The sequence below is a fragment of the Scyliorhinus canicula genome, chromosome 1 (assembly GCF_902713615.1).
Source record: "Scyliorhinus canicula chromosome 1, sScyCan1.1, whole genome shotgun sequence".
Taxonomy (NCBI): Eukaryota; Metazoa; Chordata; class Chondrichthyes; order Carcharhiniformes; family Scyliorhinidae; genus Scyliorhinus; species Scyliorhinus canicula.
The window spans coordinates 112,865,163-112,880,151 of NC_052146.1; the positions used below are offsets into that span (position 1 = coordinate 112,865,163).

The following is a 14,989-nucleotide window of genomic DNA, read 5'->3' on the forward strand; positions in this document are numbered from 1 at the left end:
CCATCGACTAGCCATAACCCATCAACTGCTCGCCCCTGGCCAGCACCCATTCGGCCCGTTTCCCACGGCGATAGAACCTCACCCCAACCCCCCCGACCAGCACCAACTCCTCCCTGGCCAATCCAGCAGCAACCCGGTATGCTCTAACTCCGACCCCTCCCGATATGAGGTCCCCCCTTCTCCCCTGCATCAGCTCCTTGGCACTGCTTCGGCGCGGGAAACCCGGTCTAATAACCACAACCCTCGCCACCAGCTCCAACCCCTCGTTCCGCAGCGCGGGAAACCAGAGAAAAGTCCGCCCTTTCACACTGCCCCACCCCACCAACGCAGCTCCTAAACCGCAGTCCCAACCCAACCACCAACTCCGTACAAACAAAGACACAGATCAACCACAAACCCCAGTACCCCCCTTAGAACACAAAACCATAACCCACATCGTCCGAAAGTGAGAAAAAACAGAAACAAACAGAATAACCCGCTACAGCATAAACAGTGATACAGAAATAGAAAAACTCACACAGCCCCCAATCTCTAGTTCGAGTCCTGCTTTTCAGCCTGCACAAAGGCCCACGCTTCCTCCGGGGACTCAAAGTAGTAATGCCGGTCCTTGTAGGTGACCCACAGGCGCGCAGGCGGCAACATGCCGAACTTCGTCTGCTTTCCGTGGAGCACCGCCTTCGTCCGGTTAAACCCGGCTCTCCGCTTGGCCACCTCCGCACTCCAGTCCTGGTAGATACGCACTACTGAATTCTCCCACATGCTGCTCCTCACCTTCTTGGCCCAGCGCAGCACACACTCCCGGTCACTGAACCAATGGAACCGCACCAGCACCGCCCGCGGGGGTTCATTCGCCTTAGGCCGCCTGGCCAGCACTCTATGGGCCCCCTCCAGCTCCAGGGGCAGATGGAAGGATCCTGCCCCCACCAGTGAGTTCAACATCACGGCCACATAGGCCGGCAGGTCCGACCCCTCCAGCCCCTCCTCGAGGCCCAGGATCCGCAGGTTCTTCCTCCGTGACCGAAGCTCCATCTCCTCAAACCGATCTTGCCACTTTTTATGAAGCGCCTCGTGTATCTCCACCTTCCCCACGAGGGTCGAAACCTCCTCCTCGCGCTCAGAGGCCTGCTGCTGCAACTCGAGTATCGCTGCACCCTGGGTTGTCTGGGTCTCCAACAGCTTACTCGTCGTCACCTTCAGGGATTCCAACAACTCCCCTTTCAGCTCCGTGAAATAGCGCAGAAGGGCCGCCTGCTGCTCCTCAGCCCACTGCCTCCACTCCTCAGGGGCTCCACCGGCTGCCATTTTGTCCACCTTCCCCCGCTTTTCCAGGGGAGCTGCTGCCGTTTTTCTCCTCGCCCCACTTCGAGTCCGCACCATAAATCCCGGGGGGTTTTGCTCCAGACCCCTTTATCCACCGGGAATCGTCGAATCAGCGCCGTTTGGGACCCTTAAAAGAGCCCACGAGTCCTATTAAAGCAGGAGCTGCCGAACGCACGGCTGAGCTCTGCATAGCCGCAACCGGAAGTCCTTCCAACACCAGGTTAAAGTCCAACAGGTTTGTTTCAAACACGAGCTTTCGGAGCACTGCTCCTTCCTCAGGTGAATGGAGAGGTATGTTCCAGAAACATTTATACAGACAAAGTCTGGAATGCGAGCATTTGCGGGTAATCAATTCATTACAGATCCAGAGATAGGGGTAATCCCAGGTTAAAGAGGTGTGAATTGTCTCAAGCCAGGACAGTTGGTAGGATTTTGCAAGTCCTGGCCAGATGGTGGGGGATGAATGTAATGCGACATGAATCCAAGATCCCGGTTGAGGCCGCACTCATGCGTGCGGAACTTAGCTATAAGTTTTTGCTCGGCAATTCTGCGTTGTCGCGTGTCCTGAAGACCGCCTTGGAGAACGCTTACCCGGAGATCAGAGGCTGAATGCCCTTGACTCCTGAAGTGTTCCCCGACTGGAAGGGAACATTCCTGCCTAGTGATTGTCGCGCGATGTCTGTTCATTCGTTGTTGCAGCGTCTGCATGGTCTCGCCAATGTACCACGCTTCGGGACATCCTCTCCACATCACGCCTAATGTTGCAAAGGCATAATTTAGAGGGGCTGTATAAATCAGGATGGGCTCGCTGTTCTTAGCTATGGTAGCTACAAAAGCAGAATAATTGATGTCTTGATCACGGGCCAGAAAAGACAGGAATAAACAACCAGAGATCCTACTCCTGATCACTATGCAGTGACACCTGTTGGAACTTGCATATGTGGTTGCAAGCACAACAACCCACCCATCCCAGCATCATCAACCATGTCTTACACTCATTGTCTAAATGCAAACTTGGATAACTACATGGCTGCAGTACCAGAGGATTATAGAGCCTGTGGCACAATATCCAACAATAATTGGTGCCTACAGGACAGGAGCTAAATAAATAATCTTTATTATTGTCACATGTAGGCTTACATTAACACTGCAATGAAGTTACTGTGAAAAGCCCCGAGTCACCACATTCCACTACTTGTTTGGGTACACGGAGGGAAAATTCAGAATGTCCAATTCACCTAACAACACATCTTTCAGGACTTATGGGAGGAATCCGGAGCACCCGTAGGAAACCCATGCAGACACGAGGAGAACGTGCAGAGCCCCCCCAGACAGTAACCCAAGCCAGGAATCGAACCTGGACTCTGGCGCTGCAAAGCAACAGTGCTAACCTCTGCCTGTCAATTAAAAATTTTATTCAGACAAAAATTGCAATTATAAACATTCAAAATACTTGACTACCTCAAAACAGATGATTGAGAAGAGAGGGGATAGAGAGAGAGTGAGGGACCCCGTGAGCGAGGAAGCACGAGAGCTCGAGAGCGAGGGAGCATGAAAGCCCGAGAGCGAGGGAGCCCGAGAGCGAGGGAGCGCGAGAGCGAGGGAGAGCGAGAGCGAGAGCGAGGGAGAGCGAGAGCGAGGGAGAGCGAGAGCGAGGGAGAGCGAGAGCCCGAGAGCGAGGGAGCGCGAGAGCCCGAGAGCGAGGAAGCGCGAGAGCCCGAGAGCGAGGAAGCGCGAGAGCCCGAGAGCGAGGAAGCGCGAGAGCCCGAGAGCGAGGAAGCGCGAGAGCCCGAGAGCGAGGAAGCGCGAGAGCCCGAGAGCGAGGAAGCGCGAGAGCCCGAGAGCGAGGAAGCGCGAGAGCCCGAGAGCGAGGAAGCGCGAGAGCCCGAGAGCGAGGAAGCGCGAGAGCCCGAGAGCGAGGAAGCGCGAGAGCCCGAGAGCGAGGGAGCGCGAGAGCCCGAGAGCGAGGGAGCGCGAGAGCCCGAGAGCGAGGGGAGCGCGAGAGCGAGGGAGCGCGAGAGCCCGAGAGCGAGGGAGCGCGAGAGCGAGGGAGCGCGAGAGCCCGAGAGCGAGGGAGCGCGAGAGCCCGAGAGCGAGGGAGCGCGAGAGCCCGAGAGCGAGGGAGCGCGAGAGCGAGGGAGCGCGAGAGCCCGAGAGCGAGGAAGCGCGAGAGCCCGAGAGCGAGGAAGCGCGAGAGCCCGAGAGCGAGGGAGCGCGAGAGCCCGAGAGCGAGGGAGCGCGAGAGCCCGAGAGCGAGGGAGCGCGAGAGCCCGAGAGCCCGAGAGCGAGGGAGCGCGAGAGCCCGAGAGCGAGGGAGCGCGAGAGCCCGAGAGCGAGGGAGCGCGAGAGCCCGAGAGCGAGGGAGCGCGAGAGCCCGAGAGCGAGGGAGCGCGAGAGCCCGAGAGCGAGGGAGCGCGAGAGCCCGTGAGCGAGGGAGCGAGGGAGCGCGAGAGCCCGAGAGCGAGTGAGCGCGAGAGCCCGTGAGCGAGGGAGCGGGAGAGCCCGAGAGCGAGGGAGCGGGAGAGCCCGAGAGCGAGGGAGCGCGAGAGGCCAAGAGCCCGAGAGCGAGGGAGCGCGAGAGCCCGAGAGCGAGGGAGCGCGAGAGCCCGAGAGCGAGGGAGCGCGAGAGCCCGAGAGCGAGGGAGCGCGAGAGCCCGAGAGCGAGGGAGCGCGAGAGCCCGAGAGCGAGGGAGCGCGAGAGCCCGAGAGCGAGGGAGCCCGAGAGCGAGGGAGCGCGAGAGCGAGGGAGCGCGAGAGCGAGGGAGCGCGAGAGCGAGGGAGCGCGAGAGCGAGGGAGCGCGAGAGCGAGGGAGCGCGAGAGAGCGCGAGAGCCCGAGAGCGAGGGAGCGCGAGAGCGAGGGAGCGCGAGAGCGAGGGAGCGCGAGAGCGAGGGAGCGCGAGAGCGAGGGAGCGCGAGAGCGAGGGAGCGCGAGAGCCCGAGAGAGCGCGAGAGCGAGGGAGCGCGAGAGCGAGAGAGCCCGAGAGCGCGAGAGAGCCCGAGAGCGAGGGAGCGCGAGAGCCCGAGAGCGAGGGAGCGTGAGAGCGAGGGAGCGCGAGAGCGAGGGAGCGCGAGAGCCCGAGAGCGAGGGAGCCCGAGAGCCCGAGAGCGAGGGAGCGCGAGAGCCCGAGGGAGCGCGAGAGCCCGAGAGCGAGGGAGCGCGAGAGCCCGAGAGCGAGGGAGCGCGAGAGCCCGAGAGCGAGGGAGCGCGAGAGCGAGGGAGCGCGAGAGCCCGCGAGCGAGGGAGCGCGAGAGCCCGAGAGCGAGGGAGCCCGAGAGCCCGCGAGCGAGGGAGCGCGAGAGCCCGAGAGCGAGGGAGCGCGAGAGCCCGAGAGCGAGGGAGCGCGAGAGCCCGAGAGCGAGGGAGCGCGAGAGCCCGAGAGCGAGGGAGCGCGAGAGCCCGAGAGCGAGGGAGCGCGAGAGCCCGCGAGCGAGGGAGCGCGAGAGCCCGCGAGCGAGGGAGCGCGAGAGCCCGCGAGCGAGGGAGCGCGAGAGCCCGAGAGCGAGGGAGCGCGAGAGCCCGAGAGCGAGGGAGCGCGAGAGCCCGAGAGCGAGGGAGCGCGAGAGCCCGAGAGCGAGGGAGCGCGAGAGCCCGAGAGCGAGGGAGCGCGAGAGCCCGAGAGCGAGGGAGCGCGAGAGCCCGCGAGCGAGGGAGCGCGAGAGCCCGAGAGCGAGGGAGCGCGAGAGCCCGAGAGCGAGGGAGCGCGAGAGCCCGAGAGCGAGGGAGCGCGAGAGCCCGAGAGCGAGGGAGAGCGCGAGAGCCCGAGAGCGAGGGAGAGCGCGAGAGCACACACCACTCTTGACATAAGTCATGACACACAAACACACACACACCCCCGCCACTCTATACACACACCCGCCACTCTATACACACACACACACGCTCACCCGCTACTCTATACACACACACACACCCACCCGCCACTCTATACACACACACACACATACGCTACTCTATATACACACACACACACTCACCCGCCACTCTATACACACACACTCACCCGCCACTCTCCACACACACTCACCCGCCACTCTCCACACACACACTCACCCGCCACTCTCCACACACACACTCACCCGCCACTCTCCACACACACACTCACCCGCCACTCTCCACACACACTCACCCGCCACTCTCCACACACACACTCACCCGCCACTCTCCACACACACTCACCCGCCACTCTCCACACACACACACACTCACCCGCCACTCTCCACACACACACACTCACCCGCCACTCTCCACACACACACACTCACCCGCCACTCTCCACACACACACACACTCACCCGCCACTCTCCACACACACACACACACTCATCCGCCACTCTCCACACACACACTCACCCGCCACTCTCCACACACACACTCACCCACCACTCTATACACACACACACACTCACCCGCCACTCTCCACACACACACTCACCCGCCACTCTCCACACAAACACTCACCCGCCACTCTCCACACACACACACACTCACCCGCCACTCTCCACATAGATAAGCATGGTGGGCGGGGAAATTTTATTTGGCGTGAGGCCGAAAATCAGTTTCCTGATATTGGGATGAAAGGTTTGAATTCTGTTCTTCGGACTTTAAAGGAGGGTCAGGCGTCACAATGATAAATGCCAGGAAGTTCTTTGGAATGTATTAGCATGTCAAACTTGTTCATTAAAAGACCATCTTTCCAGAATAAAATGTCCCCTACATTTAAGTTCTCTGGCAGTGAGAAATTAGAACATTAATTTTTACGATTACATGCAAGTGGTGTCCAACTGGGCCAGAATTTTAAGTTCCCCTGGCAGATTGTGAGGGAATGGGGTGGAAGTGTAAAATTATTCGTATGGGCTTCCCTCTGGGTTTCCATCAGCCACAATCCCATTACATCTTTACAATGGGGTGGGCAAGGTATTGGACAGGAAACCCAACCTTGCCTCAATCAAGGACCTCCATGGCCAATTAATGACCCACTTAAAGGGCGTTTCCCACCCAGTCTCATTTCGGCTGTTGGACTGATAATTGCTGGTTGGTGCAATTCCTCTTCCAATATCTGCAGCACTGTTGCTCGCCGGACTGGAGAACGTCCAGCCAAACAGGTTGGCCGGTAGCTACCTAAAGCGGGACCTCCTCCCGTGGGAGACAGAAGACCCACCCTATGCCTATCAATACATTAAGAGTATAAAATGGCATCGGGACTGTCGGAATCAGTGGGGTGAGTTCTCCAGCATTCTAAAAATTTAGGCCCTGGTAAACATGACTCCTTCCATGACAGAGGTGACTAGATGCAGCTTTTGCCTTTTTGGTGGGGGGAACAATGTGACTCATATTGGGTGACATTAGCGCAAGCTGTGCCAAGGTTGGACATGGTAGGCAGGCGAAAAGTGGGTAAGGTGTAATGGTGAAGTGGAGGCTGGAAACATAAGAACTAGGAGCAGGTTTAGGCCATCTGGCCCCTCGTGCCTGCTCCGCCATTCAATTAGATCATGGCTGATCTTTTGTGGACTCAGCTCCACTTTCCGGCCCGAACACCATAACCCTTAATCCCTTTATTCTTCAAAAAACTATCTATCTTTACCTTAAAAACATGTAATGAAGGAGCCTCAACTGCTTCACTGGGCAAGGAATTCCATAGATTCACAACCCTTTGGGTGAAGAAGTTCCTCCTAAACTCAGTCCTAAATCTACTTCCCCTTATTTTGAGGCTATGCCCCCTAGTTCTGCTTTCACCCGCCAGTGGAAACAACCTGCCCGCATCTATCCTATCTATTCCCTTCATAATTTTAAATGTTTCGATAAGATCCCCCCTCATCCTTCTAAATTCCAACGAGTACAGTCCCAGTCTACTCAACCTCTCCTCATAATCCAACCCCTTCAGCTCTGGGATTAACCTAGTGAATCTCCTCTGCACACCCTCCAGCGCCACTACGGCGTTTCTCAAGTAAGGAGACCAAAACTGAACACAATACTCCAGGTGTGGCCTCACTAACACCTTATACAATTGCAACATAACCTCCCTAGTCTTAAACTCCATCCCTCTAGCAATGAAGGACAAAATTCCATTTGCCTTCTTAGTCACCTGTTGCACCTGTAAACCAACTTTCTGTGCCTCATGCACTAGCACACCCAGGTCCCTCTGCACAGCAGCATGCTTTAATATTTTATTGTTTAAATCATAATCCCGTTTGCTGTTATTCCTACCAAAATGGATAACCTCACATTTGCCAACATTTGAAACAGGAGGTAACGGTCAGGGAGGGAGGCTGGCTGGGTGCCCTTAAATTTGGAACCTGGACCTTCAACTTCATGAGGCAATGGGTGGAAGGATGACATACTTTCTGTCCCGCCACTAAGTTCACTGTACTCCACGTGGATGTGCTCCACGTGAATGCATAAATAATTAGCTGAACAGCGCAAGATTGTATCTGGTCAGATCCTCCAGTGGAAAATACTCCTGACTTCCACTCCCACCATCGAACCTAGACTTCAGAATGGAAGATTCCGCCCAACGGCTCCACGAGAAGCCACCTTTGTCTGTTGAAGCCTCAATTCAAGGACTGCCCCGGAAAGTCGGCTCAGGTCATATTAAAAAAGCACTGAGTAATTCTGGCTCTTGGGCACTTTATATGGAAGTAGCAGTGTGATGTTGGTTTGAAAACTTAGCTGGCTAAGTTGAAGAACTTTACAGAAGAGCATATAAAAAAAATAGGGTTGAGTTTTATTTTGGAGCAAATGTTAAACTAACATTCACTTAAACCAGAGATCTCAGCTTAACACCTCAACTGAACGACGGTGCTTCTAGCCCTCTCTCACGATTGCACCAGAGAGTCAGCCTCAAATTCCCCAAGTGGTGTTTGAACTACTTCAAAAGGGGAATATATTACCAACTGCGCTAAGCTGGGTGATAAACATCTTTTAAGTGTCCACATAGCACACACACTGCATCTTGGGCAGCACAAGTGGATAGCACTGTGGCTTCACAGTGCCAGGGTCCCAGGTTCGATTCCCTGCTGGGTCACTGTCTGTGCGGAGTCTGCACGTTCTCCGCGTGTGTTTCCTCCGGGTGCTCCAGTTTCCTCCCACAGTCCAAAGACTGCAGGTTAGGTGGATTGGCCATTGCTAAATTGCCCTTAGTGACCAAAAAGGTTAGGAGGGGTTATTGGGATCCGGGGATAGGGTGGAAGTGCGGGTTTAAGTGGGTCGGTGCAGACTCGATGGGCCGAATGGCCTCCTTCTGCACTGTATGTTCTATGTCTATATAGATGTGAAATACTGTCAGACACAAGATTGCCTAAACACTAGGTCAAATAATTCTAAAATGGAAGTGCCTTTCTCAAAACAATGAATTGGGAAGAGTCTTATTTATACAAACCCTAACCCACAAAGCACAGTATCTGGACATTCAAGGAGAAGGAACAAGTCCACAGACAGTAAACCCTCCATAATCCCCCTTATAACAGAGGACACCATGCAGTACTCACCAGACTCTGCCCTGGAGAAGTGGTGAGTAGATGAATAGTTTCCAGGCAAGCACACTGGTTCACCAACACCTCAGGGCTGCCTATTACCATATTCTCACAGAAACTGGAGAGTTCCTTGCACTGAATGAGACACAATCCATAAATTCAAACAGAACCAATCACATGCCTGGAAACATTGCCTTACCTACAGCAGGCACAACAGGAAAGGCAGTTGGCAACATAACAATACAACAAAGGCATGTCTGTAATGTGTATCTCAGTAATTAAATACTTATAAAGTGTGACAAGTTTAGCTCCAGTTTTCTCATTCACCACTAGCTTTCTGGGATATAATACGGATTATGTCCAGCAACTACCTGTTGGCAATCGTTATTAAGGCAGCATCAGTCCCAAATCCTTATTTGAGACGTACATCAATTGCTCAAAGGTCAGAAATCTCTTTGTGGTAAATGATCACCATTGAAACAGCTTTGTGTGACGTTCAATAATCACATCAGTTGTTTTTTTTAAAGTTAGAAAATAACTCACATTTAGATGATGCATTTCACAAACTCAGAACATAGTCGCTTTCTAACATAAAACAGACACTCAGGCAGGAATGCTTGTGGATCTTCTTGCATCTTGTGTTGTTGGAAAGACAGAAGGAAAGCCATGGGCAAGACTCCCAAAGTCACCTTCACACACCTGGCAAGCAGGTGGAGAGTGGGATTTGGTTATTGGCCCATTCCAATAAACTCAAGTGTGTAGGGAAGGGGAATCCTAAAAAGAATAAACTAAAAATCAGGCTGCAGAATTATCCACTCTATTGGGAAAATGTGACTGATCTTATGAAACCTATTTGGACTGATGTGCACCAGATCTGCAAAGTTAATTTTATGCTCCAGTGATGGAAGCTGGTTCCATAAATAGTTTTAAACGGAAATTGATTTTTTAATTCATTTCAGAGATGTGGGCTTCGCTGGCTAGACCAATACTTAATTCCCATCCTCAATTGCCATCGAGAAAGTGGTGGTGAGCTGCCTTCTTGACAAGTATTGGAAGATGAGGAATTTACAATGTTACGGACAAAAAGCAGGGATGTGGGTCAACTCCTCTTCCGAAGAGCCAGCACAGATATGTTGGGCTGCAAGGTTATTTGATAAATGATTAAAATCAAGGAAGTGAATGATGTTAAGACCAGAATGTTGAAAATATAAAATCAGTAACTGAAATAGAAATAGCAGGTAGTATTTTGGGTATACAACTGGCTAGTCCTGATTACAATACATGTGATACACAAATGATTATGCTGCAATATCCTCCCCAGCTCATTTACAGTGACAAAGCAGTTTAATTGAAGCAGAATCACATTCACACCAAACAATTTAAGAATCAGAGAGTGTCAACCCTTCCCTCCAACCCATAATTAGTTTTGACAAAAGGTTATTGACCTGAAATGTTTGTTTCTTTGTAGATGTTACCAGACCAGCTGAGTGTAAATTGTGTTTAATTGTATGGAGATAGTGAGCATTAACTGAATATTTACTTGTGCTCTTGTAGATAGGAACAGACTGAAATTCTGCCTGTTGAGTTAGGAGGTGCATATCTGTAATGTGTATCTCAGTAATTAAATACTTATAAAGTGTGACAAATTTAGCTCCAGTTTTCTCATTCACCACTAGCTTTCTGGGATATAATACGGATTATGTCCAGCAACTACCTGTTGGCAATCGTTATTAAGGCAGCATCAGTCCCAAATCCTTATTTGAGATGTACATCAATTGCTCAAAGGTCAAAAGTCTCTTTGTGGTAAATGATCACCATTGAACAGCTTTGTGTGACATTCAATAATCACATCAGTTGGTTTTTTTTAAAGTGAGAAAAGAACTCACATTTAGATGATGCATTTCACAAACTCAGAACATCGTTTTCAGACAATGAAGCAATTTTGAAGTACTGTTGTAATACAGGAAACATTGCAGCCCATTTAGGCACAGCGAACTTCTGCAAACAGCAATGCAATGATGACCAGCTAATCTGCATTAGTGATGTCAGTGGGGCATAAATATTGGCCTGGACACTGGAGAGATATTCCCTGCTAGGAGCTGGGCAGGACGAGGGGGATTTACGGATAACGACAAAGAGGGTTGGATTCTCTGGTCCCCCAGTGGCATGTTTCTTGGCGGTGCACCATTTACCGGCGGCGGGATTCGGTGTTCCCGCCACTGTTAATGGGAATTCCCACTGAAGACTCCCCACACCGCCAAGGAACCCGCCAATCCCAATGGTCGGAGAATTCCAGCCTGGGGCCCCGTTTAGTGCACACCTCTGACAACAGCACGTGGGACAGCACGGTAGCATAGTGGTTAGCACAAATGCTTCACAGCTCCAGGGTCCCAGGTTCGAATCCCGGCTTGGGTCACTGTCTGTGTGGAGTCTGCACGTTCTCCCCGTGTTTGCGTGGGTTTCCTCCGGGTGCCCCGGTTTCCTCCCACAGTCCAACGATGTGCAGGTTAGGTGAATTGGCCAGGCTAAATTGCCCTCAGGGTCCAAATTGCCCTTAGTGTTAGGTGGGGTTACTGGATTATGGGGATAGGGTGGAGGTATGGGCTTGGGTAGGGTGCTCTTTCCAAGAGCCAGTGCAGACTCGATGGGCTGAATGGCCTCCTTCTGCACTGTAAATTCTATGAAGTCTATGAAACAGCACTTCTTCAGTACTAGATTATGAGCAAGAGCTGTCACAGCAATTAATATTCATTCGATAAGACAGATTCTGGAAACAGAAATGGAAGTTTGCTGAAAAGATTCATCGTGGTGTAAGAGAAAGCAGGCAACTGATTCATACTTACAATGCTCAGTATCCGATTTTCTTTCTCTGTCTGGCTGCATTCCTAAACAAAAGACGTCAAATCTAAGATTTCAATAAATGACCATTATTTAACCAAGCAAAACACACTGCAGGACTCAATAACATCAGCACAGCACAGCAGGGCCGATATAGTTAAGATTCCAGAATTCAAGTCACTGCTAAGGCACTAAATGAGAATATCAAGTGCTGTGGCCTCATTTTCTTCATGTGTCTAGAATTGCTATTCCAAATATATATTTTATTAAAGTTCTACAATCAAATGGACAGTCCCATGTTCCACCTCAATGTTTGTCAAAGTAGCTGATCTCAATATGAAGGGAACACAAATATTACATTATATTTAGGATTAAGGAAGGATATTGCTGCTGATCCTCATCCAGTGGTCCTTACTGGTATGTGCATCTTTCTGCCTTTTGAGACTCCATTATGATGTCCTCCATGGTCAAATAATCACTCATGCATGGATGGATGCCTCGGTGAGTACAAGAAGATGTTCAGGCCCTGCAAAACTGTAGCTCAGCAACAGTCTGGGCAGAGGTGGAAAGAGAAGGCTGGGAATAAAATATCCATGGATACTCCAAGGATATTGAGCAAATCTGTACTCAAGTCATATAAATGCAACAGACCAGTGAACCCTCCTAGTATGGAGGGGTTAGGTGCAACTGCAGTGGACCATGGGGTAGGGCAAGAGACGCGAGGAAAGCCAGGAAGCTTAAACAGAGAAGGAAAAAGTTGAATGTTCTTCCGTTCCTTTCACACCCTTGTCAACAGGGACTCCAAGGTGGTTCTGGAAGTACCATCGAGACCAGAAATCAGCGTGGTAAACACATTCCTCAGCCAAGCACCCAGCCTCGATTTGACTATGGCCGTGACCTACCAGCCGCATCATGCTGAACTGGGAGCGTGGCACAGCCGGTAGACGTCAAGTGAAGCTACCCGTGGGCTTCCTGGCAGCCGGTACGCCTTGCGAGATAAACTCAGATCTCATGAGGCATCGAGATCAGGATCCCGCCCACAATGGGCATGACCAAACTGCACTCGGACAAGTATGTTTTAAACCTACTTACACAAGTTCACACAGGATCTACCGGCCTCCCCAGGGAGGCCCCAGCCAGGTGACAGTCAGAACTGGTCCACATAGGCAGCACGGTGGCACAGTGGGTTAGCACTGCGGCCTCACGGCACTGAGGTCCCAGGTTCGATCCCGGCTCTGGGTCACTGTCCGTGTGGAGTTTGCACATTCACCCCGTGTTTGTGTGGGTTTCGCCCCCACAACCCAAAAATGCACAAGCTAGGTGGATTGGCCACTCTAAATTGCCCCTTAATTGGAAAAATGATTGGGTACACTAAATTAAAAAAAAAAAACTGGTCCACATAAACGTGAACCAAAGAGGAAAGCACCGGGGGAGGGGATCCTGGGCTATCGGAGGCCCTTGGATAGTCAGGGTCAGTGTAAGGTGGCTCCCTGGCCCTCCCTCTGGGCACCATGGCACTGCCAGGCTGTCTCCAGCACCTTGGCACTGCCGAGGGGTCCAGGTGACACTGTGAAGCCAGCAGGAGCACTGCCATGGTGGCAGTGTAAGGGTGCCCAGATGCCACTGCCAAATGTCAGGGCCCGAGTGGGCCATACCCATGAGAGAGAGATGGGGGGGGGGGGGGGGGGGGGGGGGTTATGAAGGGTTGAAGGACAGGCAAGAAGGAACCTCTGGGAGGTGTGGATGGTGGAGTGAAGGGGGGTGGTGCAGGGCCCCACAGTGGAGTGTCATCATGTGGGGGTGTGGGGTAATGCCCATATGTGCGGAGGGTGACATTTCCCATGGGTGTGGGTTGTTGGGGGACCCACAAGGTCACTTAGAGATCAGGACACCCTTTCTGAAGGGCAGTCTGATCTTCCAGGAGTTGGTGTGGTCAGCGAGTTCAGCTCCCCAGGTGATGAAAATAATTCCAAATATGGTCTAAACTGGTGAGAAACTCTCCAGGGCACAAAATAGTGACTAGGTGTGTTTAGATAGCAGTGGGGAACTGGGAAACACCCGCAAAGCCCACCACAAATTACACTTAAAAACGTTTCCGTTAGATCACACCCAATGTTTACAGTATTAACTGTGGGGATGATGCCAACTCTTCTCTCAGCAGAGAGCATGTGGGCAGTTAACAATCTAGGGGGGAGAACAAAAACAAATAAGTCTCACTGCATCTTCCCTAACATACACACAGGCTTACGCCTAAACATGTGTCTTTGCATTCTCCCTTTTTAGTTCGTATTAATTCTCATTGGCAGATCACAGGCTCCTCATTGTAGCACGCTACTCAGCTGGAGGAAGATACCCAGCTGGCTGTTACTCCTGCAGCTCGATTCCTCATTCCATATAAGTTCATCAATCTTGCACTCCCGGTGATGGACTATGTTTCTGCACTTCAGGCGTGGTTGCACATGTACCGGATCATTGGTTTGTCAATATGCCACACAGCTCTTCTTCTGTGACTTGCACCCTTAACTAACCACAATTCAATGAATTTAAAAGCACAATCGTGAAAGAGGCAAGCAGATCTTTGACAGACGAATCCTGTGGAAACTTGTGTCAAACCCCTTCCCTGTTTCTCCTGACCTCAGCATCTCTTAGCGAGTATCATCAGAGACCCCATTTACACTCCACTTTTAACATAGCAAACTGTTACTTCACAAAGCAGAGAATGAGAACTAGTTGGGGAAGGGATGTTGCTTATAGAAACATAAGGAAGAGTAGGCAATATGACCCCTTGAGCCAGCTCCACAATCCAGTGAGATCATCGCTGATTTACTACTTCAATTTCATTTTCCCAACCTATTCCCATGAATCTTGCTTTCTTTATTTTCCAGAAAGTGTTTAGTTTGGAAAATTGGGAAATGTAAGAAGCAGGAAACATGAGAGAGAATAACCCAGAAGACCAAAGTTGCTGACATTGAAGTTATAATGCAAAACAGGGCACAGAGGAGACCAAAACTGGAAGAACAGGAAGTGTTGGCTGACATGCAGTATTAATGACCCCTCCTGCAAAGGAGAATGCTCCCCCTTTTAAAACAGTTGAGCCATTTCTGGCTGTGAAAGGGAAATAATAAGCAAAATATTAAAGTTATTGCACACCATGATTGGGTAATCCATTGGCTTCACCACATCACACTCCAGGGCAGAGTCTGTAACTCACTATCTACTGCAACCAGAAACCCATTGCATCCGCCCTCAGAAATTAATATGGACATTGGGGGAGTTGCCACCATAGAACTGTACTTGAGGAAGGGTTATCACCTTTAGAAGGGGACAAGGGATAAATATAGAAATGCAAAGGAAAGTATT

The 14,989-nt window shown here is 51.7% G+C and overlaps 1 protein-coding gene across 1 annotated transcript in view; it reads right to left on the minus strand.

Moving 5' to 3' along the window:
* cnksr1 (connector enhancer of kinase suppressor of Ras 1) overlaps positions 1–14,989 on the minus strand; it is a 143,874-nt gene that overhangs the window by 106,236 nt on the left and 22,649 nt on the right. The window contains exons 5-6 of the mRNA XM_038798021.1: positions 11,635–11,676; positions 8,807–8,926 (exon numbers count right to left, since the gene is read on the minus strand). Of these exons, the coding sequence (XP_038653949.1) occupies positions 8,807–8,926; positions 11,635–11,676 (162 nt within the window). The remainder of the gene's footprint in view (positions 1–8,806; positions 8,927–11,634; positions 11,677–14,989) is intronic.